The 24,617-nt window shown below is 48.1% G+C and overlaps 1 protein-coding gene across 9 annotated transcripts in view; it reads right to left on the reverse strand.

Annotated features, from left to right (window-relative positions):
* The window catches only part of FBXO47 (F-box protein 47), a 1,641,665-nt gene that overhangs the window by 657,281 nt on the left and 959,767 nt on the right, over nucleotides 1–24,617 (reverse strand). For 8 of the 9 annotated variants that reach the window (XM_078645633.1, XM_078645631.1, XM_078645626.1 and 5 more), the window contains one exon: nucleotides 3,610–3,786. The exons of the other annotated variant lie outside the window; for it this stretch is intronic. In XM_078645633.1, coding sequence (XP_078501759.1) covers nucleotides 3,610–3,786 — 177 coding nt within the window. The remainder of the gene's footprint in view (nucleotides 1–3,609; nucleotides 3,787–24,617) is intronic. 9 annotated transcript variants of the gene reach the window in all.

A 24,617-nucleotide genomic window follows, 5' to 3' on the forward strand; every position in this document is an offset into this window, starting at 1 on the left:
CTCAACAATCTGGGGGTACCTGTGAGACCCTCACGTCTTCTGAGGGATTGTATGCGTCTCCTGCGCTGTTTAGGAGACAAAGTTCGTGAGGCTAGCGGACCAAAATGGGTAAGTGAGGAGGTGTTTCGGATCCCTAGGGGGCATTCCTCGGTCAGCTAAGTCCAGGTGGCCTGAGGGGAGTCAAAGAATTGCGTCTTGCCCTTGAATATAACACGGAGGCGAGCAGGGACTAGGAGTCTGTAGTGGAGACCAAGATTTCGCATTTTCTGCTTGACCTCTGTATAGGAGCACCGCTGGGTCTTCACTTCCCTCGTATAGTCCGGGAACATCATGATGGTGTGATTCTGGAACTTCAGTGAGCCCAGGGTCCGTGCCTCAAACAGGATTGCATCACGGTCTTTGAATTTGAGGATCGGGCAATTATAGGACGATGTGGGGCCCTGGGTGGTGGTTTGGGCGCAAGGGAGCGATGGGCTCGCTCGATCGCAAACCACGGAGAAAGTGTATCTTTAGGCATCCAGGATGATATCCAAGTTTCAATGAAGCTGGCCATCTGCCCTTGTTTGCTGCCTCCGAGATGTGGGCTGTGGCGTAGGTCTTGCCGGGTGAGGGGCATGTCATCTCGAACTCCTCCAACCTTCTCTTCCACTGATGTTAGGGGTCAATGGCTTGCAGGATTGCGGCAAGGTCATTACTTGGAAGTGATAGGCCACCCACAGCCCCCTCTGAGGGGGTCCTGTTTTACTGTGGTGAACCGGTCCATTTTTGTTTGTGTGTGAGTGGTGGAGGATTTAAGACAGCGGTTTCTCCCCATGGTTGGTAAAGGAAGGGCTCGCAAGGCCGGAGCCGACGAGCCTCTGAGTCAGATTCCCGCAGACGAGGGTTACCTGGGCGTTCGATCTTGTTGCAGTGTGTCAGGACAGGGGGGTTCCAAGACTCAGGTAGAAAGATGCACCAGTGGTGGGGCTCCGAGGTTTGAAGTAAGGAACCACCACTGAGGGTCAGGTGAGTGAATCTCACTGCAAGGGCAACTCACTCGGGGAAGGGTGAGTGCGTCCGGAGATCCGAGGAAAAATAGGATCCCACTGCCCCGAGGTCTTCTAGGTTGTGCGCCGACGCCAGGCCTGGACGGAGCCTTGGTGCGAGAAGAGCAGCAGTTGTAGGGTTGTCTCCTCTAGTTGAGAGGTGAGATAGCCAAGAAGCCTTGATGACGGACATAAGGCCCAGCGGATCTCTTTCATGCAGAATGTTGGCCCGGGGGATCCTCGGGCAGGAAAACGTACCTTGGAGTATGTGGATTTAAATCTTTTGGTTATTGTTCAGCCGGATAGTGGCTCCGGTGCGGCAGAACAGTTGCCCCTCAGGGTGGATTGCTTGTTTCACCCTATGAGGGGTGGGCGTGCAGATTGCAGCAGGTCGAGCTAGGACCCCTCCAGGAGCCCACTGCAGCGCGATGCCACAGCCAAGTTCACATGTGCCAATTATTGGGCGTCTCACCTCCGGGGGTCTCAGTGGCGGCAGGGCCGGCCTCGACTCCATCCAGAAGGTCCCTCAAGCACTACATTGCTTTTGACCAGCAGGACCCCGGGAGGTTCAATCTAGGGGATCTACGTGAGCCCAGCGTGACTTTATGCTTCAAATGTGGGTGCCGCAAGATTCCAAGGGCTCGACAGGGTTCGTGTCAGGACTCCTGGGCCCGGTTGTCAGGACACCCCTCTGTGAAACCCCGGATTGAAGGTTCAGGCTGTGGGTGCTGCCCAGGCTGCAGCGGATGGCGGGGATACCACAAAACTGGGCCCGGTCGAGTGTCAAGGCCGCCAAAGTCTAGATGCACCAATGTGAGAGTGGAGGGGGCAATGGTGAGGGGGCCTCCTCCCGGAGCCCCCACTGCTCGATCAGTGCAGCCGGACCCACCACCACAGTCCCGCTGCGATGTGGCCCCGGGATTACAGCATGCCTGGGAAATCGCACAGGACCGGCCCCCACATCCTTGCACTGCCGCCTCCAACAGTCACCTTCAAGGGGATCCGCTCAGTCACAGCTGGAGTCATGCCCGCTGATCAGAGGGGCACTGCAGGTAGCCACCACTGCACCCGGGCTTGGTGGGCCCGGCCAAGGCTCGGCCGTCTTCCGTTCGTGGGAGGACTGCACTCAGAAGGGAGGGGCAACGCAGTTGATGATTCCACCCCGCCGCCCAAAGCGGCGGCCGAATCCCCAGTCTTACTTTGGTGCAGCCGCTGGCCGCAGCTTCCACGGCACAGGATCTCACAGCAACTTCAAGGACCTGGCTGAAGGAAGGAGGCCTCACTCCGGGCCACGCGGCCGGACGTCTCACTCTGGATCACTGGGGAGTAGAAGCGAGCCTGGGTTTCACAGCTCCCCTCTCTCCACCGTCAGGTGAGCCACCGGGCCCGTTAGTCACCACGCGGGCCCCCAGGCCTTAGACGGGTTGGTTTCCTCCACCGGTCTCACAATATCAGGCTCGGATTAGGGCTCCGGTGCCCAGGTAGCTGGTGCCGCCATTTTGAAGTTTGGTGATTCGGAGAATTAGGTGGCGACAGGACACTGCACACGATTTGCGGTGGTCCTCGTCACGGACGGGTGGTGCAGTTTATAGCGAGGTGCTGGTTGTAGAGTATAGGGATGGTTGGCTGGCGATGCTGGTGGATCTTGGTGCGGATGACGGAGGGGTCAGCAGCACTCTTAGAGTGCGACAGCCATCTTGACGCTCCAAGCCACGCCCACTGTGATAGGTTTAAATGTGTATTGTGCAAATTGTAATTGTCTCAATATTATGTGAGTGTGTTTTGTATTAGCATATCCCTCACTGAACCCCTCCTCCAATTTCCCTTAGTTCCACCCATAGTAAAGTAATTATTCTGTATTTTCGAACCACTCTCCATTGTCCCAATCATAATTGTTTCTAAATCCTATACTTACACCCCAAAAGGTAGAGATTTTTGTTGGGAAAATTCAGGAGAAACAGAGACGAAGATATTCAGCCCAAATTTTGTGTATGGCATTTTAAATTGATGCATAAATTAATACTTCTTTACCTATTGCAGAACAGATTTTAAGTCTTCTATCTATTAAAATGCTGGGACAATTCCTACAGTACTATCAAATCTAAAGTTGTCTTATACGTTGGCCAAGAGCGACTGAGGTGTAAGAATAATGCATTAAAGTCCTCAAATATGATCCCTACCTGCTACATTACTATTTAATGAAACATTGACCCAAATGTACGGTTGGAATGTAAGAATAATTCAAATATGATCCCAAAAGGGTGAGGAATATTCAACGAAGCATGTAAATCTACAGAAGATTCCATTTTGGAGAATGTTGCATTCCATTAAGAAATTGTTAGAGACCTACTATAGAATACATTCACAAGCAGGAGAATGTTACTACACTAAATAGGTGGACATGGATCAATTTCGCTTACAGATAGCACAATATTTAAAGTATCCGCATTTATCTTCTCATCACTATGCATGCTTTTACACAATACAACTTACTTTAAAAAAATCAAGACATTGGCATAAACCCTACATCCATTAAAAATACAGTAGCAAACAGAGCTCAGAGTTGTTGGTATTAGCTACCTACCATCTACAGGAGAGGCAGGCCCGAATATAATGAACAGTAATCTGGCCTGATTAACCATAGGCCACGGTTTTAGGATACGTGTAAGCCAAAATGCAGAATCACTTTGATGTGGCCAGTGATGGAGAAGGACATTACGGCAGAATAATCTTATATGTAACTCCAGTTTACTCGCAGAGCCTAAAGAAAAATGAAGACATTATTTTCAGCCAAGAAGATAATTGTAAACAATGTTTTTTCTCCACAGCTTATCTATCACAGGTTCAACCCTTAATTCTTATATTCTAATATGTGCACCCTAGAAAGCTTGAACCTGGGTTAGCCAGATGCCCGGCTCTGGCTCAGTTCAGAATACTCATGGAGCCTGCAGCCCAAAAGGTTATGAGCCTGACTCATCCTTCTTAGTATGGAACCGTGGCTGTGAAAACCTACTTTTTTTTAAATAGAGTTTTATATAGCGCAAACTAGACCGAAGATATCAGGTATCAGAGAGCTTTACATGAGGACCAGTTTCGTTACAGATGGACACATTCATTTTTGATAGGCACAGGGAGATTAAGTGATTTGCCCAGAATCAGAGGATGTTGAGCGTCATTGCCGAGACTCAACCCCGGTTAACCAGCTCCGAGGTCGACCGCTCTAACCGTAAGGCTACAAAACTGACACCTTGCCTTTTGGCATCTGTGACAAATAGACAATGCTCCTGTGTCGGTGTTTCTTAGAGTTTTAACAGAATGTTGGGTTTTACAGGCTATCGAAACCAGGATTGTTTTAAAACTCTAAAAACGCCAACACAAACGCATTGCCTTTTGTCATGTCTGACCAATCAATAATTCATCGATGTTGGTGTTTCTTAGAGTTCTCACACAACTGCATTTTTAACAGGCTGTGAAAACCATCAATATGTTAAAACATGAAAAACGCCAACATGAAGGGGGAGGGAGTGTGGCATTATGACCAGCGCTCTATTCTTTGGAACTGTGGAACCAGGTTCAAATGCAGGCTCAATATCCTGCAATTATGGGCAAAACACCTAAGGCTAGATGAGGGAAGCATTTATGCAGTCACAAAGGGCCCGATTCACAGATTAAGTACATTTGTAACTGCAAAAATGTTTTTGGGGATGTACACAGCCAAAATTGCGATTCAGTAACTTGTTACTGAGTCGCAATTTGGGTTTTGCGATTCCGTATTTGAAAAGGGCGACTTTGAGGGATTCCCTTCGTAAAATCGAATTGAAATGGTATATATGAATATTACATTTGCAATTTACCACCATTTGAGAAATGGTGGTGACCTATTTGGAAATGGGAAGGGGTCACCAATGGACCCTTTCCCCTTTAAGGATGGTTGGCAATATTTTTTAAGAGCTTGCAGTGGTCCAATGGACAACTCATAATCTTAAAAAATGAAACTTAAAAGTTTCATTTTTTTTTTAAACGCATCCATTTTCATTTAAGAAAGACGGGATGTTTTAAAAAAAAAAAAAAAAATTAAAAGCCATCACAGACATTGTGGTCTGATGACCCAGCAGGCCACCATCCTTGGGATGGCAGCGAATCGTAGTGGGTCACAAATTGCGGCCTACCTCATTAATATTCATGAGGTACGTCTATTTGCGACCCACTATGCATTGCTAACAGGCGCGGTTCCTCCATTGGGGCGTGGGGGCGTAGCCCCCCCTGCCGCCCGCAGCTCCCTCGGCGTTTTTGAGTTAAGACTGACAATCATGTCAATGAATCAACATGACGTCAGACCACCCTGCCCCTTCAGAGTCTGAAGGGGTGGGCGGTCTGGCGTCATGTTGATTGATTGACATGATTGTACAGGCACCAGGCAGGCAGAAACACAAGTGCGCATGAGTGGGGACGGAGGGTGAATTTTTACCCGTGCCCACTCATGCGCACTTGTGTTTTTGGTTCGTTGCGCATGCCCATTAGGAGCCCTAATGGGCGTGCTGCGGGCGAGAAGGTACCTGTGCCCCTGGCGCCAGGATTGCCCGAGAGGGGCTGTGAGTCACAGGCTCAGCCCCTCTCGACCAATCCTGGCGCCAGGGGCGCTGTGAGCCTGTGACGTGAGGGGAGCTGAGCCCAGAGGTGGCGCGGACCGGTAGCAAGGTAAGAGTGTGTGTTTTTCTTTTATTTTAAAGTGTTTGGTGCGAGCGTGCGTGTATGCATGAATGTTTGGTGGAGAGTGTTGCGAATGGATGTGTTTGTGTGTATGCGTGTGTGAATACATTTCTTTGAGTGTTGTCGTGTATGTGTGTGTGAGTGTGCCCCGTCTGCTCCAGTGGAACAGAGGGCAGAAAGGCAAACAGGACGTTCTTTCAAATGGCGGGTTTTAGATGCAATGAACGGGTTATGGGGTTTCCTGTCCTTTTATGTAGAGGGTCAATAATGAGAGCTCGACACAAAAAGAAGTATTTTCCAATCACCGACACTACAGGCCAGATCAGCGCTGGATAATGTCACCATAATTCCAAGCTATTAGCTTAACAGAAAAGGCCCCTCAGTGCTCATTACTCGATGAGAGGGCCATCTTCCCTGCATCTCAGCAGCGCAATTAGTCTGACACCTGCATCTATTTGTGTGAAGGGAAAATACTGCCATTCTAGCCTACAGCGCCCAGTAAGCCTACCAGGGTATATACGTCTCGCATTCCAATGTACAATTCATATAGCGCTTCATGCCCCTGAGCTTGCAAAGCTCTCCAGTTTGTATCGGGCCCCTTGTTTATTTTATCACAGCAGTCGGTGCTGCAGTCATGGCGCTTCTCGGCGCTGTGAGTAGCAATGTTTCCAATTGCCTCAGGAGGGTGGCTGAATCTAGCCTATGGTCTTCAGGTTGCACACCGATCTCTGCAGCAGGGGCATTATCCCACTGAGATATAAGAGCACAGCCAGAGCCACTGGAGGACAGGCAAGGTCTGCCTGCAGTACCAGTCATACGGGGAAGCAACTTGTCTGTATATAGTGTTTGCTGTGAAAGTCCCGTAGGTTCGCAGCACCATACAAATGCTACAACACACTAACAAAAGCATGCACCCTAATATGCCAATTCTCCTTGCATTTTGAATATACTAGTGCATTTGTTTTTGGAAAGAAGTAATTCTAATGGTTGAGAAAAGGTCAATGCAAGGAGAATTGGCATATTAGGGTGCATGCTTTTGTTTTTAAAAATGTATTACTACCCGGAAGGCCGGAAATATCATATTATGTAAATTATTTGTTTTTTCTTACAGTGTCTTTACCTAAGTTACCATGTATTTTTGGGTATGCATTTGCATATCGTTATTATCTAGACCGTTAGATCAAACTAGTTTCCTAAATTTCTTTCAGTTTGTCTGCGCAGGCTTTAGCAACTCTGCTGATTGCAGCTCATACTTAATGACTTTTCATTCAAGCGCCACCGGGTATTGCTTGGTGCTATGCTCATCCCTTTCTTCTGACATTTTCTCATCGTTTATGAAGGAGCAAATCTTCTTTCTTTCCGTCATTTCCTGAATACATTTTTGTTGTGTGTCTTTTCTCGGCCTCTTTAGCTTAGCTGGGAGCAGGTTTTTGCGCAGGTCACAAAGTAGACATAGAGCAGGATTTTTATACGAATCCTTGCTCAAACCAGATAAATTACTGGCATCCGTTTCTAACAAGGAACTATGGGGCCCTCAACATTGGCCACCAGAAATGGGCCTGCTTCCGGTTCCAGTGATACAGGCACGCAATTTGGGCATCATTCTTGATGACTCTCTGACTATGCATCAACAAGCAGTTAAAACGTCTGCTACATGTTTTGCCATTTTAAAATGGCTAAAGAAGATCTGCTGGATGCTGCCAGAATCGACCAAGAGGACTGTAATCAATGCCTTGATCACTTGGAAATGTATTATATCTTGGGGCAAAGAAAGCCATGATTCTTAGATTACAGACAGTCCAAAATGCAGCAATTAGGCTGTTATGTAAAATCCCCAGTACTACTCCTACTTCCAAGTACATCCGAGATCTTCATTGGCTAAAAATTGAAAATCGAATTACATTTTAAATCACTTTTGTAGGAGAGTAGGGTCTGCAATCCTATGATCACCCAGATTTTTTGCTTTTTGCTGCACTGGTTTACGACTTTCCCTGGCTGTGGGCCTGCTAATCAGACCCACAGCCTAGCTGTTCTCTCTATCCAAATTGTACTCAGGTACTGAATTGGCACTGGGCCCTCTCCAAGTCCCTGTACCCAGGGCTGAGGTGCACCCAGAAGTCTCCCAGGGGCTGAAGCATGTATTATGCCACCCCTGGATTGACTAACTAAAACTGACACAACTGGCTGCACGACAGCTGGGGCAAGGTGGTGTACTCACCCTTTGCTTTAGATATAGTATACCTATATCTAACCCTAAAATGGACACACAGATCTCCTATCAGTCACTCCTATGGCAGGCCTTAACAATCCTGAAGGCAGAGTGCTTGGAATCGTGTGAGATGGTGCTCTGGCATGAGCTGAGCCTGTCTGCGGCTTTCGGGATCTATCCCTTAGCCGTTTCCATGATATCGCATACCATATACTCTTAAGTGCATTACAATCCTCGCGGTTAAATGCCAACTCTGGTATCGCTTTATCAAAACATGTCGAGTAAGGTGTCATACGACTTGGAATACTAACCCCTCGCCAATTCTGACGGGGTTAGCATTCCACCCTTCTAGAGGGACACGACATGCATGTAACCCCTAAACCCGGTTAAAGTCAAACAGAGCCTCAGCTCCACAAAATGGATGCTGCCACCGAGACACAAGTCTGCCCTCCTGCTGCTGGGAGTCCTCCCAGAGCAGGAGATAAGGACAAAGGGTTTCCTGCCAGGGGCGGTGCCAGCACCGTCCCAGACAGGGTTTTGTGTATTGTAGGTAGGCAGGGCTTCAGAGGAAGGTGACTGCACGTGGCACCCCGGTGCTCACTGTGCATAGGCTGGCTTGAACCAGTTCCAGGGACACTCCAGACCCTGTGCTGGGGAAAAGCCCGCCAAGGAAGTGGGTGTAACCACCCCCCTCCTGGTCCCACCCATAGGGCAGGACCTAGTCGCGTGCCAGCCCCCTTTTCCCAGATAAAGGTAGGGACTGGCCCCCTTCCAAATCAGATCATCTTTGGAATCAAGATACCACTTTCCACGAAAGGACTTCACGATTTCTTCCTCAAGATTCTCCCTTGTGGCTAAGGAGTAGTCACCCTGCATCCGCAGGCACCATCTAAGAACACTGCGGTCTGCTGCACGTCCTTCCTCCGGAATCCGACTGCCCAGCTCGACGAGACCCGGCTTCCCTGGCACCTCTGACCTCTACCCACCTCTACAGCACAGCTGAGAACCGTGGGTGCGACGAGACCTCGAGGGACCGGCCATCGCCAAGACTGCACGACTTCTGCACAGCAAGCCCACCGAGTAATTTCCTGGTGAGTGCTTTGGGGTCCGAGAAGCCCCCACCCTGAGCAGCTCCAGCACCGAAGAGCAGCCCCCCAGCATCTCCACGATCGGCGTGGGGCCCTTCTGCTTTTTGCTGCTCACCGCGTTGTTTGGCTACTAGCCCGCTGGCTTGTGGCCTTCCGAACGACGCCCAACGACAACACTGCTGCTGGTCTGGTTGCTCCAGACTGGCCCTTGCTTCCCTCCATCGGAGAAGTACTCTGGACCCTCCTGGTCCAGCTAAGACGCCATTTTAGGTCCACCGCGTGGGCCTTGCATTTGCCAAGACTTGTTGCCCAATCCTGGGTCCAGCGACGTCGACAGCAAGAACCTTCGTGGGACAGCTCGCACCTCCATCCTGGTCGCCGACAACGCCTCCTGGTCCGAGAGACTGCAGAGCCCAGCAGCGCCCACTCACCTGACTGCGGTGACTTCGCCCGGTGCCATCCTGGTGCCCACTTAATCACTGGCTAGTGATTCAAGAACTTGGTCCCCTCTGCTTTCAGGTTTCCTTCTTCCTTGATCCAGGCTTGGATCCATCGAACTTTCCTTCACTGGTCGCCTGCCAGCAACTTCTTCCTTCCAGGCTCCTGGTCCGGCACGAGGATTCCCGACGTCTTTTCAGACCTATGCAGCTGCAGCCCCTGGGCTAGGTAACTTCGGCACTTCGGTGTCCCAGCATAGCCTCACTATCCAAGGGTCAGGATCCACTGTCGTTTTCTCCCTACCAGGTCGGGTTCGCCCGTGAACACTAACTTTGTGAATTCTAGCTCCCATAGACTTTGTTCCGCATCCAGCGTGAGAGTGCACACTCTGCACCCGAGTTCCCTAGGCCTCCTGCTAGTAATCTAAAGGTTCAGTAGTCCAGTCCTAGCGATTCCAAAGCCTATTAGTACCGTTACTTACCTGCTAGTAATTCGCATTCCACTTTTAGAATATATGGTTTTTCGTGCCCCTCGGGCATTTTTGTATAACGTGCTAACTTAAGTATTTTCATAAGAGTTTTGTTGTGTGCTTAGCACCCTGTCCTCATAAAGAGTACAGGGTTGTTGTGATTCTAATAAATACATTGTTTATTTTCATAACACTTGTGTGGTGTCCTTTCACTGGGTGTTCAAGGGGTAATGTGATGGTAAAACAGCTGGCTTAACACGCCCTCTAGAGTCTTAGCCTTAGCCTGCTCGTATCCATGCTACTAGGATAGCTGGTCTATAAGGTTGACTTACAACCAATCATCAATAAGGGTTGTTTGGACTGATATATAGTGATCACTAGAATAGTGAGCACTGCACATCAGGCCAACTTCTCACATTGGTGGCAGCGGTGGGATTTGAGCTTGCTGTTGTTTTACCACACATGCCCTAAGAATATCTTGTGAAAGATCACATAAGTACTAAAGGTACATATAACTTAGCTTAGAATACTCTGAGTTCTACTGAACCAGCTGTTGTAGCTCCTAGGGCCTAGCACACCCTAAACTACAACTCTAGCAAGGGATCAGTAGGCAAACACATAGTGTAGGTAAGTGCACCACTTACACCTCACTAGAAAAGCATGTCTACCCAGGGAGAATCTACTGAGACTCCCCTGGTCAGTGTTGACCCTCCACAGGTCACTTCAAGATATGCAGCTCTCAGTTTCCAGGAGATGAGACAGATCTGTGTCTCCAGGAAACTGAAGCAGGGGTCTAACCCCACCATTCCCTTTCTGATAGGTCTCTTAGAGACATATGATGCCAGAAAGCTTTCTCAGTTACATGAGAACATGCCAGCCTTAGAGGGAACCTCTGGGGATCCAGACCTCCCCAACACTGCTACTGCAGTTGAGGAGGAGGATCAAGAGGAACTCTCTGGGGATGAGGTAGACAAAGGTCTTGAGGTAGTCAGAAGGCTAACTGGGGCCAACTTAGACTTACTTGGGCTAGGATCTGGGGGACCCCCAGTACTAACCCGAAGTGGGCCTAACCTTGGAGTTAGGAGAGATAGATCTCTTTCTAGGGACTCCAATAGATCTCTGCACTCTAATGCCTCTTCTCAGGGGAGAAGGAATCCTCCACAGGGGAGATTTACTTCCCCTCAGAGAAGGGAGCATGAAGCTAGGATGAGACAAGCTGAACTGAGGATTGAAAGGGAAGAACTTGCCCTGGCCAAAGAGAAGCTTGCCTTTGCTAGAGAGCAGCAGATGAGTGGGCTAGCTCCCACTGGTGGCAGCAATCTCCCAAGAGATAGAGAGAAGGGTTTAGATACTAAACACCTGACTAAAATAGTGCCCCCCTTTAAGCAAGGGGATGATATCCAGAAATGGATGGCTGCTCTGGAGAGGGCCTGCACTGTGCAGTGCATTCCCCAGAGTCAGTGGGCAGCTATACTGTGGCTCTCCTTTGATGGTAAAGGTAGAGATAAGCTCCTCACTACAAGAGTACAGGATGCTAACAATTACCAGGTCCTGAAGAATACACTGGTTGATGGGTTTGGTTTAACCACTGAGCAGTACAGGTTGCTGTTCAGAGACACCCAGAAAACTCAGTCTCAGGACTGGTCTGACTTTGTGGATTGTGCCACTAAGGCTTTGGAGGGCTGGTTGCTGGGTAGCAAGGTTACAGATTACACAGGATTGTATAATCTAATGATGAGAGAACAAATTTTAAACAATTGTCAGAACCAGTTGCTGCACCAGCACCTTGTTGATTCAGATCTGACCTCTCCCCAAGAATTGGGAAAGAAGGCAGACAAATGGGTCAGGACAAGGATCAATCAGAACCAGAACCAGAACCAGAACCAGGGTGGTCAGAAGAAAGCAGACCAGAAGGGTAATGTTAAGAATGAGCAAAATGACCAGAAGTCTTCACCAGGTCCCCAACAAACCAAAGAGGGTGGGGGTCAGGCTTCCCAGAAGAAGAAGACTCAAGAAGGCCAGTCAAAAAGGTGGTGCCAGTACTGCAAAAGTAAATCTCACTGGTTTAGTGAGTGCACCAAAAGAGGAGGACAAACTCCTGCCACTACAGCCCCTAAGGCAACTGCACCCCCTAGTACAGTCAGTAGTGGTAGTGTACCTCCCAAGGCATTAGTTGGGTTAACCTTGGGTACTGAGGGGTCTGACAACTTAGTTGGCACACTCACTCAGGCTTTCCTTGTCTGTACAGGGGATATGGATATGTCCCCTGAGATAAGTCCCAATACTTTGGGCAAATACAGGCAGACACCTTTGATTAATGGCAAAATGGCTCAGGCCTATAGGGACACTTGTGCCAGTGTCACCATGGTGACACCTAACTTTGTGGACCCTGGACAGATCATGCCAGGTACTGATTTCCTGGTGACCAATGCCAGCAATGTCACTACTAGTCATAGTGTGGCAATTGTGGCTTTCTCCTGGGGTGGAGTGAAGGGACAAAAGAAAGTTGTAGTCAGTTCAGACCTCCCAGTTGATTGTTTGTTGGGCAATGATTTGGAGTCATCACAATGGTCAGAAGTGGAGCAGAGGACTCACATGGAGATGTTAGGCTTGCCAGCACATGTGCTTGCTGTGACTAGGTCACAGGCCAGAAGATGCCCCACTGAACAGGTGCTGGATCCTGAAATTATGGACCAGACACCTTCCAAGAAGAAGAGCAGTAAGGGTAAGGCTTTGCCTTCCCCCTTGCCCCAGGTTGAGGATCAAGTCTCTGAGGAGGCTGATCTGGAAGAGCTGAGGGAAACTGAGCCTAAAGAGCTTGAACTTGATCAAGTTGAGTTTCTGGGCTCAGGGGGACCCTCCAGAGCAGACCTGGGGAAGGAACAGTTGAGCTGCCCTTCCCTTGAACCCCTCAGACAGCAGGCTGCTGCTCAGGCTGCAGGGAATGCCACAGGTGCCCACAGGGTATACTGGGAAGATGGACTCCTGTACTCTGAGTCAAGAGACCCCAAGCCTGGTGCAACCAGGAGGCTGGTCATCCCCTTGTCTCTGAGAGGTTTCCTTCTCACCTTGGCCCATGAGATTCCCCTTGCAGGTCATTTAGGTCAGACAAAGACTTGGGACAGGCTTGTCTCACACTTTCACTGGCCCCATATGAATGAGAATACCAAGGAGTTTTGTCGCTCCTGTGTCACTTGCCAAGCCAGTGGTAAGTCAGGTGGCACAACAAAGGCCCCCCTCATACCACTACCTGTGGTAGGGGTTCCCTTTGAAAGAGTGGGGATTGACATTGTTGGTCCAATGGAACCCCAGACAGCCTCAGGGCACAAGTTTATACTGGTGGTGGTGGACCATGCCACCAGGTATCCTGAAGCTATTCCCCTGAGGACCACCACAGCTCCTGTGGTGGCAAGAGCCCTAGTTGGAGTGTTCTCCAGAGTGGGTTTTCCAAAGGAGGTCGTTTCTGACAGAGGTACAAACTTCATGTCAGGATATCTGACTGCAATGGGGAAGGAGTGTGGTGTGAACTACAAGTTCACCACACCCTACCACCCACAATGCAATGGGCTTGTTGAGAGATTCAACAGGACCCTGAAAGGGATGATTCATGGACTACCTGAAACTCTTAGGAGAAGATGGGATGTCCTGATCCCCTGCCTCTTGTTTGCTTACAGAGAGGTCCCACAGAAGGGGGTTGGCTACAGCCCTTTTGAGCTTCTGTATGGGCATCCTGTGAGAGGACCCCTGTGTTTGGTGAAGGAAGGATGGGAGAGACCTCTCAAAAAGCCTGCAACCAACATAGTGGACTATGTACTTGGTCTCCGCTCCAGGATGGCTGAGTATATGGGAAAGGCATCCAAAAACCTTGAGGCCAGCCAAGAACTTCAAAAAGCTTGGCATGACCAAAAGGCTGTTCTGACTGTGTACCAGCCAGGACAGAAGGTGTGGGTGCTGGAGCCAGTGGCCCCAGCAGCTCTGAAAGACAAATGGTCTGGGCCCCACACCATCATTGAGCAAAAGGGAGAGGTTACCTACTTGGTGGACCTTGGAACTCCCAGGAGCCCTCTCAGAGTGCTCCATGTTAACAGGCTCAAGGCATATGTTGACAGGAAGGACATGAGCTTGCTCATGGCCACAGATGAGGGACAGGAGGAAGAGAGTGACCCTCTCCCAGACCTGCTCACTCAGAATCCTGATGATGGATCAGTTGATGGTGTTGTCTTTTGTGGCAGCCTCACTGAACATCAGCAACAGGATTGCAGGCAAGTTCTGCAATCCTACAGACATATGTTCTCTCTGACACCCAGCCAAACTGATTGGTGTACCCATGATGTTGACACTGGAGACAGTCTGCCTGTCAAGAGTAAAATCTACAGACAGCCTGATCATGTTAGAGACTGCATCAAAACTGAAGTGCAGAAAATGTTGGAGCTGGGAGTCATTGAGCCCTCAGATAGCCCTTGGGCTAGCCCAGTAGTTCTAGTGCCAAAGCCTCACACCCAGGGTGGTAAGAGAGAGATGAGGTTTTGCGTAGACTACAGAGGCCTCAATGCAGTCACTAAGACTGATGCCCACCCAATTCCAAGAGCAGATGAACTTATAGATAAATTGGCTTCTGCCAAATTCTTAAGTACATTTGATTTGACAGCTGGGTATTGGCAAATCAGGTTAGCTGAGGAGGCCAAACCCAAGACAGCATTTTCTACCCCTGGTGGGCATTATCAGTTTGTGGTAATGCCCTTTGGTTTGAAAAATGCACCTGCCACCTTCCAAAGGTTGGTGAATCAAGTCCTCACTGGGCTGGATGACTTCTGTGCAGCATATCTTGATGATATTGCTGTCTTTAGCTCCACCTGGGAGGATCACCTGGTCCACCTGAGGAAAGTGTTAGAGGCTCTGCAAAAGGCAGGCCTCACTATCAAGGCCACTAAGTGCCAGATAGGGCAGACACAGGTTGTATACCTGGGCCACCTTGTAGGTGGAGGCCAGGTTCAGCCACTGGAGAGTAAGATACAGGCCATCAAGGACTGGACTCCTCCAATCACCCAGACTCAAGTTCGAGCTTTCTTGGGCCTGACTGGGTACTATAGGAAGTTTGTCAGAAATTATGGGTCCATAGTGACCCCTCTTAATGACATAACAAGCAAAAAGATGCCAAAGAAAGTTCAGTGGACAGCAAGCTGTCAGAAAGCATTCAATGACCTAAAGCAGGCCATGTGCACAGCACCTATCCTAAAGAGTCCAGATTACTCCAAGCCATTCATTGTCCAAACAGATGCTTCTGAGTTGGGTGTGGGGGCTGTTCTGTCTCGAATGAATTTTGATGGTAATGATCAGCCTATTGCTTTCATTAGTAGAAGGTTGACACCCAGAGAGAAAAATTGGTCAGCTATTGAGAGGGAGGCCTTTGCTGTGGTCTGGGCCCTGAAGAAGCTGAGGGCCTACTTGTTTGGCACTCACTTCACCATTCAGACAGACCATAAGCCCCTCTTGTGGCTAAATCAGATGAAGGGTGAAAACCCCAAACTGCTTAGGTGGTCCATTTCCCTACAGGGGATGGATTTTACAGTGGAGCATAGACCTGGTACTGATCACAGCAATGCTGATGGGCTCTCCAGGTATTTCCACTTAGAGCAAGAAGACTCACCTGGTCAAGGTTAGTTTATTGTCCCAAAGTTTGGGGGGGGGTCATGTAGGAGAGTAGGGTCTGCAATCCTATGATCACCCAGATTTTTTGCTTTTTGCTGCACTGGTTTACGACTTTCCCTGGCTGTGGGCCTGCTAATCAGACCCACAGCCTAGCTGTTCTCTCTATCCAAATTGTACTCAGGTACTGAATTGGCACTGGGCCCTCTCCAAGTCCCTGTACCCAGGGCTGAGGTGCACCCAGAAGTCTCCCAGGGGCTGAAGCATGTATTATGCCACCCCTGGATTGACTAACTAAAACTGACACAACTGGCTGCACGACAGCTGGGGCAAGGTGGTGTACTCACCCTTTGCTTTAGATATAGTATACCTATATCTAACCCTAAAATGGACACACAGATCTCCTATCAGTCACTCCTATGGCAGGCCTTAACAATCCTGAAGGCAGAGTGCTTGGAATCGTGTGAGATGGTGCTCTGGCATGAGCTGAGCCTGTCTGCGGCTTTCGGGATCTATCCCTTAGCCGTTTCCATGATATCGCATACCATATACTCTTAAGTGCATTACAATCCTCGCGGTTAAATGCCAACTCTGGTATCGCTTTATCAAAACATGTCGAGTAAGGTGTCATACGACTTGGAATACTAACCCCTCGCCAATTCTGGCGACGGGGTTAGCATTCCACCCTTCTAGAGGGACACGACATGCATGTAACCCCTAAACCCGGTTAAAGTCAAACAGAGCCTCAGCTCCACAAAATGGATGCTGCCACCGAGACACAAGTCTGCCCTCCTGCTGCTGGGAGTCCTCCCAGAGCAGGAGATAAGGACAAAGGGTTTCCTGCCAGGGGCGGTGCCAGCACCGTCCCAGACAGGGTTTTGTGTATTGTAGGTAGGCAGGGCTTCAGAGGAAGGTGACTGCACGTGGCACCCCGGTGCTCACTGTGCATAGGCTGGCTTGAACCAGTTCCAGGGACACTCCAGACCCTGTGCTGGGGAAAAGCCCGCCAAGGAAGTGGGTGTAACCACCCCCCTCCTGGTCCCACCCATAGGGCAGGACCTAGTCGCGTGCCAGCCCCCTTTTCCCAGATAAAGGTAGGGACTGGCCCCCTTCCAAATCAGATCATCTTTGGAATCAAGATACCACTTTCCACGAAAGGACTTCACGATTTCTTCCTCAAGATTCTCCCTTGTGGCTAAGGAGTAGTCACCCTGCATCCGCAGGCACCATCTAAGAACACTGCGGTCTGCTGCACGTCCTTCCTCCGGAATCCGACTGCCCAGCTCGACGAGACCCGGCTTCCCTGGCACCTCTGACCTCTACCCACCTCTACAGCACAGCTGAGAACCGTGGGTGCGACGAGACCTCGAGGGACCGGCCATCGCCAAGACTGCACGACTTCTGCACAGCAAGCCCACCGAGTAATTTCCTGGTGAGTGCTTTGGGGTCCGAGAAGCCCCCACCCTGAGCAGCTCCAGCACCGAAGAGCAGCCCCCCAGCATCTCCACGATCGGCGTGGGGCCCTTCTGCTTTTTGCTGCTCACCGTGTTGTTTGGCTACTAGCCCGCTGGCTTGTGGCCTTCCGAACGACGCCCAACGACAACACTGCTGCTGGTCTGGTTGCTCCAGACTGGCCCTTGCTTCCCTCCATCGGAGAAGTACTCTGGACCCTCCTGGTCCGGCTAAGACGCCATTTTAGGTCCACCGCGAGGGCCTTGCATTTGCCAAGACTTGTTGCCCAATCCTGGGTCCAGCGACGTCGACAGCAAGAACCTTCGTGGGACAGCTCGCACCTCCATCCTGGTCGCCGACAACGCCTCCTGGTCCGAGAGACTGCAGAGCCCAGCAGCGCCCACTCACCTGACTGCGGTGACTTCGCCCGGTGCCATCCTGGTGCCCACTTAATCACTGGCTAGTGATTCAAGAACTTGGTCCCCTCTGCTTTCAGGTTTCCTTCTTCCTTGATCCAGGCTTGGATCCATCGAACTTTCCTTCACTGGTCGCCTGCCAGCAACTTCTTCCTTCCAGGCTCCTGGTCCGGCACGAGGATTCCCGACGTCTTTTCAGACCTATGCAGCTGCAGCCCCTGGGCTAGGTAACTTCGGCACTTCGGTGTCCCAGCATAGCCTCACTATCCAAGGGTCAGGATCCACTGTCGTTTTCTCCCTACCAGGTCGGGTTCGCCCGTGAACACTAACTTTGTGAATTCTAGCTCCCATAGACTTTGTTCCGCATCCCGCGTGAGAGTGCACACTCTGCACCCGAGTTCCCTAGGCCTCCTGCTAGTAATCTAAAGGTTCAGTAGTCCAGTCCTAGCGATTCCAAAGCCTATTAGTACCGTTACTTACCTGCTAGTAATTCGCATTCCACTTTTAGAGTATATGGTTTTTCGTGCCCCTAGGGCATTTGTGTATAACGTGCTAACTTAAGTATTTTCATAAGAGTTTTGTTGTGTGCTTAGCACCCTGTCCTCATAAAGAGTACAGGGTTGTTGTGATTCTAATAAATACATTGTTTATTTTCATAACACTTGTGTGGTGTCCTTTCACTGGGTGTTCAAGGGGTAATGTGATGGTAAAACAGCTGGCTTAACACGCCCTCTAGAGTCTTAGCCTTAGACTGCTCATATCCATGCTACTAGGATAGCTGGTCTATAAGGTTGACTTACAACCAATCATCAATAAGGGTTGTTTGGACTGATATATAGTGATCACTAGAATAGTGAGCACTGCACATCAGGCCAACTTCTCACAACTTTGCTTTATGCAAAAAATTGCCACAAAAAAGCCCCCAAATATCTCCAAGCTTTGGTACACCCATACTGCCCCTCTCGTGCTCTGAAATCTGCCACAGTGAAGAATTTTGTGATTCCCAAAGTCAGACTGTTACGCATGGGTGGAAAATCCTTCTCCTTCTTGGGACCCACATTGTGGAATTCTATGCCTATCATACCCAAAAATGAGACTAATTACATGAGCTTTAGGAAAGCCTTAAAGACCTGGCTCTTTAACATCTAAGCAGCACTTGTACTGTAGCATCAAAGTACCATCTCATGAATGCGCCGGGAAACCCTTTGTGGGTAGCTGTTTGCGCTCTATAAATGTACAAATAATAATAATAATAATAGCACTTACATCCCTGTAAGAACAGAGAAGCACCCATTTTGCATTTTTTACATCCATGGTATGGATCAGAACTCCCTCATGAGGTCAGAGCACTGCCAAAGCCAGCAACCGCCCTGCTATCCTCAGGCACACCTTCGTCAACTAGCCACGGTCCACCCAAAGATGTACAGAGTACCCTTACAGGCAGGAACTGGCCCCAGATAGCAAAGCACAACCACCTTGTCACCGGTCATCCTATCTGATAACCAGGCACACCCCATTCCTGTCAAGGAAGCCAATTTGACTTGGAGAGAGCACTTAAAAATGCTCTCAACTGGGAGTGATCAGGGTGTTCGAAATTGTAGAATTGTCAGTTTCCAGTGGGAGCAGGACCACAAGAGTATATTACCTTAACATCGAGTATTTGAACAGCTAAACCCTGATGACAGCATGGGCCCAATGAATGTCTTTTCTGTTAGTGCTATGTATGTGGTCACTCTCCAGGCCCTCAAGCAGTGTCTGTTTCAGTGCCTCCAGCAACCACTATGGCACAGTATTGGACAAGGATGTAATGGTATTCTATGTGCCACTTGCACCTGAGAGTCCGTATCCCAGTCAGCAAGGTCTTAGAGCTGAGATTTTCATGAAAGTCTTATAGTCTGAAATCAGCACCTCAGCGTAATAGGACGGAATGTATGAAGCTCTGTGGTTATACTGAATAAGCAGCTACCTATGTTATGTCATCTATTAATGTAATAACTGCACTTTCACAATTGCTTTATTAACCTTCCTGCTTTCTCAAATTTGCTTGAAAATACACGATGTTTCTTATCTTTTTCCAAATTTTCTCGGGGAGGGGGGGGGGGGGGGGAAACCCCCCCAAATCCCCCTTATGGGATTTGGGTGCAGTATGCAAATCAGTATGCGCCCCCACCACTTTAAAATGTCACCAGCCGCCCCTGATTGATAATGAAATTCAAAAGTTTCAGACATTAGGAATAGCGATTTCCTAATTGCGATTCGCAAATAATAGCATTTAGAAAATTGCTATTTTGATCTCTGTACATTTCAATTACCCTTTCGATCCCCAACCTCTAGATTTTGGACAGTGTGAAAACTGTCAGTGATAGGCCACAACAAGGTAATTAGATTTTCCCTATAGGAACTCACTGATATATAAATGCTGGTTTTATCTGAGCACTTGGCTCAGCAGGCACTTTAAGAGGGTGTAACATACCATCACTTCCCTTGGTTCCCCAACCACCACGAACAGATTCACAGCTTGTGGAGTTATCTATCTGACAACATTGCAACTGAAATGGGAGGGAGGAGATGGAAGTTTGGGGGGATACAAGGACTGGGATAAAGGTGCAATGAACTCTGCAGCACTGTTCATTTGTCCTTATCCAGAGGGAGGAAAGAACTGCAGCATCACACACCAGCAAGGAAGTGGACCCAGCCCTACTCTTCCTTTCTTCTAGTTGCTTTCCATGTTTAAGTTATACTGTTGTGACTGATAATGATTTTTCTTAGCGGGCTTAAATCGTACTTGGGCTCTAAAGCCAAGCAGAACTCCTGGCTCGGCTGTTCCCATGAATTGTTTGTATCGCCGTATTCTCTACTGATACGGGCTATTATTTTCATTCTTATTAGTTCACTAAAATGTCAAATAACTTCATTATTAATCAGTTCTGAAATGTCAGGGCTATTCACAAAGGTAACTTACACTTTTCTTTTTCTTTTTTCTCTGTTTTATATAGCACGAACTTGACCAGAAGTTATCAGAGCACCAGTTGCGTTAAATAAGGACACTTTAATTTTTGTTAGGCACGGGGAGAATAAGTGATTTGCCCAGAATCACGGGATGTTGAGTGTCGTTGCCTAGACTTGAACCCAGTTCCCAACATTTGCGGTCGAACGCCCTAGCCGTTAGGCCACATCTTCTCCCCACACCTGGGAGTAATTTACATGTGTAAATTTAGTCTGATACTTTTGAGTAATTCTACTACGGTACTAGTCATAAAATCTGAGTATAGAGTTACACAAACATGTAGACCTACAAGTATCCACCACTTGAAACGGGAAGGGGTGCCCAATTTCTGTGTGTAAGTTACTACTACCAAATAGAAACAGCAGAAAGTCCAGCACCGCACATGGCCAACCGCTGGACTGGTATGGCAACAGTCTCCCATAGAAAAGAATCAGGCTTTCTAGTTTGGTCAATGTTGTCAGAATCCGGCTGAAGCACTGCAACTCAGGAAAGGTCAAAGGGGTCCACCAATGTGGCTCACGAACATTTTCCACTTCCAATGCAAACAGAGTGCTGGAAGTTATGTAATACAGTTCCCACAATAAAATAAGCAAACATCGGTGCATTGTTTTTGACAATGCTCAATTGACACATACACTGTTCTCAGGCAAACGGTAATTGATGGGAAGATACAGCACTATTCCATCTCTGATGAGCAGCATGGATGGCATCTTCACACTCTTCATGGATGATGCAATGGTCCAGAACTCGGCTGGGGCACTCTAAATAGACACAGTAGTAATGTGGCAGGCTGCAAGACTCTGCTTATTCGTCCATAGTCATAACCTCGAGGAGATAGCCAGCATAAAACTAGAAACACTGATGAATGACTAAGAGTGTCACACAGTTCTAACCGGCAAACTCTTTCAAGGGCTGTAGTGGGCCCTATTTTATAATTCGAGTTTCTGGCAAACGGACATCACTCCATTGCCAGTCACATCAAATTTAGTGTTACATTTTTGGATGACAATTAATCATTTAAGGCTCAATGGGCAGTGTTGCAGAGTATAACAGGTTTGCTCTCACCATGCATTCGGGGTTACTGTGGTGATGTGCCACCAACAGTTTTCCCATTCTGAGAGTCTGCACCGGAGGGCCTCTTTGTGTAGGCTATCCATTTTAGTAATTCTCGCGCACAAAGTGTGATCATCTTTTGAGATAAATCAAATGGATTCTAAAGTGTTCACTATAATGACTTCGTTTTCTCTTGAATTTTAATATGTGCTCAGATTGCTGCGATTCTCTGCTAAGAAATTGGGGTCAAATATAATATGAAGTTTCCTTATTTTCACATGGGATGCAGTAGGCATATTTCCTGGGGTGCAACCTTCCTGCACCTCCAAAAACTATATACATTCCTCTTACCAGGGACCTACATCTGGTGATTAGCAACATATTCCCTTGAGTTTCATGGGGGTGGAGAAACTATTTTGGAGGCTCGCGAACCCCAGGAGTCATCAGAGGGATGCCTGGGAATACACGTGTCTCTATTCAGTGTTTTCCTTAAGATAGGGGACCCTCACTCACAGGCAAAAATCCATTTATAGGGGTATCTGCGCATACATGTAAACGAGAATTGGCAAAGTCAATAGGTCTGGCAAAGGCCCCTGTAGTTTGGCTTTGTCAATGCCTGTTTTGATTTGTCATGGTTTTTGTACAACTTTATTTTTGGAACAACTGCCAAACACTCGCAAAAATAAATAAAAAATTGGGCAAAAGCAAAAATTATTTTTTAATGTTTATTTCAAAAAGCACCCTTCCCATAGTAATCCCTGGCACTAAAGGGGGTTACTTTGTTTGCAAAAGTGTTCTTTGCGTAAAAGCGAACTGCAGTCATTCTCACTGCTCCATGCTGTATGTTATAGGGGACGGAAGAAAATGTGAATGTAGGAACAACTGACCAACAGAATAAAATCTAAAGGCAGGCAGTCATCCTCACAAGTACACAACAATTCAACAATTGTACATCCATAATACTTAACACAGAAATTCACCCATACAAGAACCAGTAATTCCAGTTATAACCCAGGCATACTACCTTTGCTGCTAGACTGTTAAGGTTGTGTAACTGCTTCTGGTCATGTGTGACTTAATGGTGAGGGGTGTGAGAGTGATGTCAGTGTTAGACTGCAATTGTCTGAGAGCACTGTTGGAACTCCGAGACTACTACTAAGGGTACAAGAGTGTTGCCAGTAGTGTCTGACATCCTGTGTGTGAGGGTGTGAAACAGGTGTCAGTTAAACTGCTAGTCTGAGGTATGTGAGAACATTGCTTCTGGTATGATATTTCTGCCCTATGAAGGGTGGTGTGAGAGAGCTGTTGGTAGTGTGAGACTGTTACTGTGTTAGGATTGTGACTATTTTGACAGTAGTGTGTGACTGCTAGACTGTGAGGGATATGAGAGTGCATTGGGTAGTGTGTGACTCAGTGTAATAAAAATGCCCTTTTTGGATGCTCACACCGTATCTCTTTTTTTTATATTCTGTTTATTGGTTTCAAGTTACACACAAAGGCAATATCAACAGTTATACATATGCATAGCTTGTTCGGTTCTCAGTTACATCATTTGTATACAGTATAGGCATCTTTTGGTGTTATTAGCATTACAGCATCAACGTATCAAACACAGTGTTTGTGGGGTACCATTTTGAAATAGCATTAAATCCATTTATATGTATACCACTGCCCTCTTCCCGCAGTTAACTTGCTTTCCCAGTCCTCTCAGGCATCGTGCCCAATCCAGTCCAGTTGAACATGCAACAATCAGTTCTTCCTTTACACATATTCATGTATTATACCTCCGTCTCCAGCCCCTACACAGCCATAGTGATCTGGAAATAGTGTACACTGTCATATATCGTTGCAATACATCTTATGTCTCCCCTCTTGGGTTGGTAAGCAGGTAGCATGTCAGTGGTGCCCATATATCATTAGGTTGAGATGTTAGGGGTAGCAATTCCGCATATGTAGATAGTTTCTCTTGGCATGTTATCAAGTCGTTCAACCATATCTTGAATTTAGGCGCACACCCCCTGCCCCATCTACAGGCGACCCTCCTTTTGGCTAGTAATAGCGCAATGGCCATGAATTTACCATGTTCGGCACGTAGGGGCTTAACATATCCCAGCAGGGCCATCACCCCTTATCTCTTTTTGCTCAAATGCTGATGGTTATGACTCTGCTGCCCCAGTGCCAGTGCTCTCTCCCTAGAGCTGATATGTGTAAATTGGCGACCCCAACTGATAAGGACTTTACCCCCTTATAAGTCCCTAATATATGGTACCAGAAGTACCTAAGACATGTATGGTGAAGGGGTCCATAGGAGTTGAAACACTGTTTGTGCCAACCTGAGAGACCCAAGTAAACTACTGTGATTGCAGACTGCAGAAGCAGTGCAAACTGCTCGGACTCGACTTTGCCCTCACCTTATGTGGAAAAGTTAATGTACTGTCTTTGATATTTGTCAGTCACCCCTAAGGAAGGCCTCCTAAAGCCCAGGAGGCAGGGTGAATTATATTAAAGGTGTGGACATGTAAGTGCAAGCTTATATTTTCCTTTAGTAGACTTTACCACTAAAGGGCACTATGAGTGACAGATGTTCCATAGGATAACGTGGGCTGGTACCTGGGAAAACCTGAATTTGGCAGCTCCATTATGGTACTGCCTAAATATGTCATGTTTGGTATCAAACAACGTGCCCGCTCACCCCTGACAGGAATCTTGTGGCATGCACCCAGGTGGTTACCTTAGAGCTTGCCCAACTGGTTGCCCTAACCTTTCCTTTGCTTTGGCTGAGAGCTTCAACTTGCTGCCGCCAAGACATGATTCTGACCTCTTGCCAGGCAGTGTGAACACATAGTGGGTTCTGGGTAGAAAAGGTGATGTACACCCTGGGATGTGGTCACCACAGGGCTGATTACCCACTGAGGCAAGTAGAAGATCGGCCACTTGCATCCACACACCTAAATCTAGGATTTATGGGCAACCCCTGACACCAAAACCTCAGTTCTGATTCAACTTGTATCAAAGAAAAAAAAGAAGAGACCTGTGTCTGCAACAACAGGACTTGCCCAAACCATAGGAGAAAACTTTGAACCTGTGGCAATGGTCTTGGAACT

The sequence above is a fragment of the Lissotriton helveticus genome, chromosome 5_1 (genome assembly GCF_964261635.1).
Source record: "Lissotriton helveticus chromosome 5_1, aLisHel1.1, whole genome shotgun sequence".
NCBI classification, from domain to species: domain Eukaryota; kingdom Metazoa; phylum Chordata; class Amphibia; order Caudata; family Salamandridae; genus Lissotriton; species Lissotriton helveticus.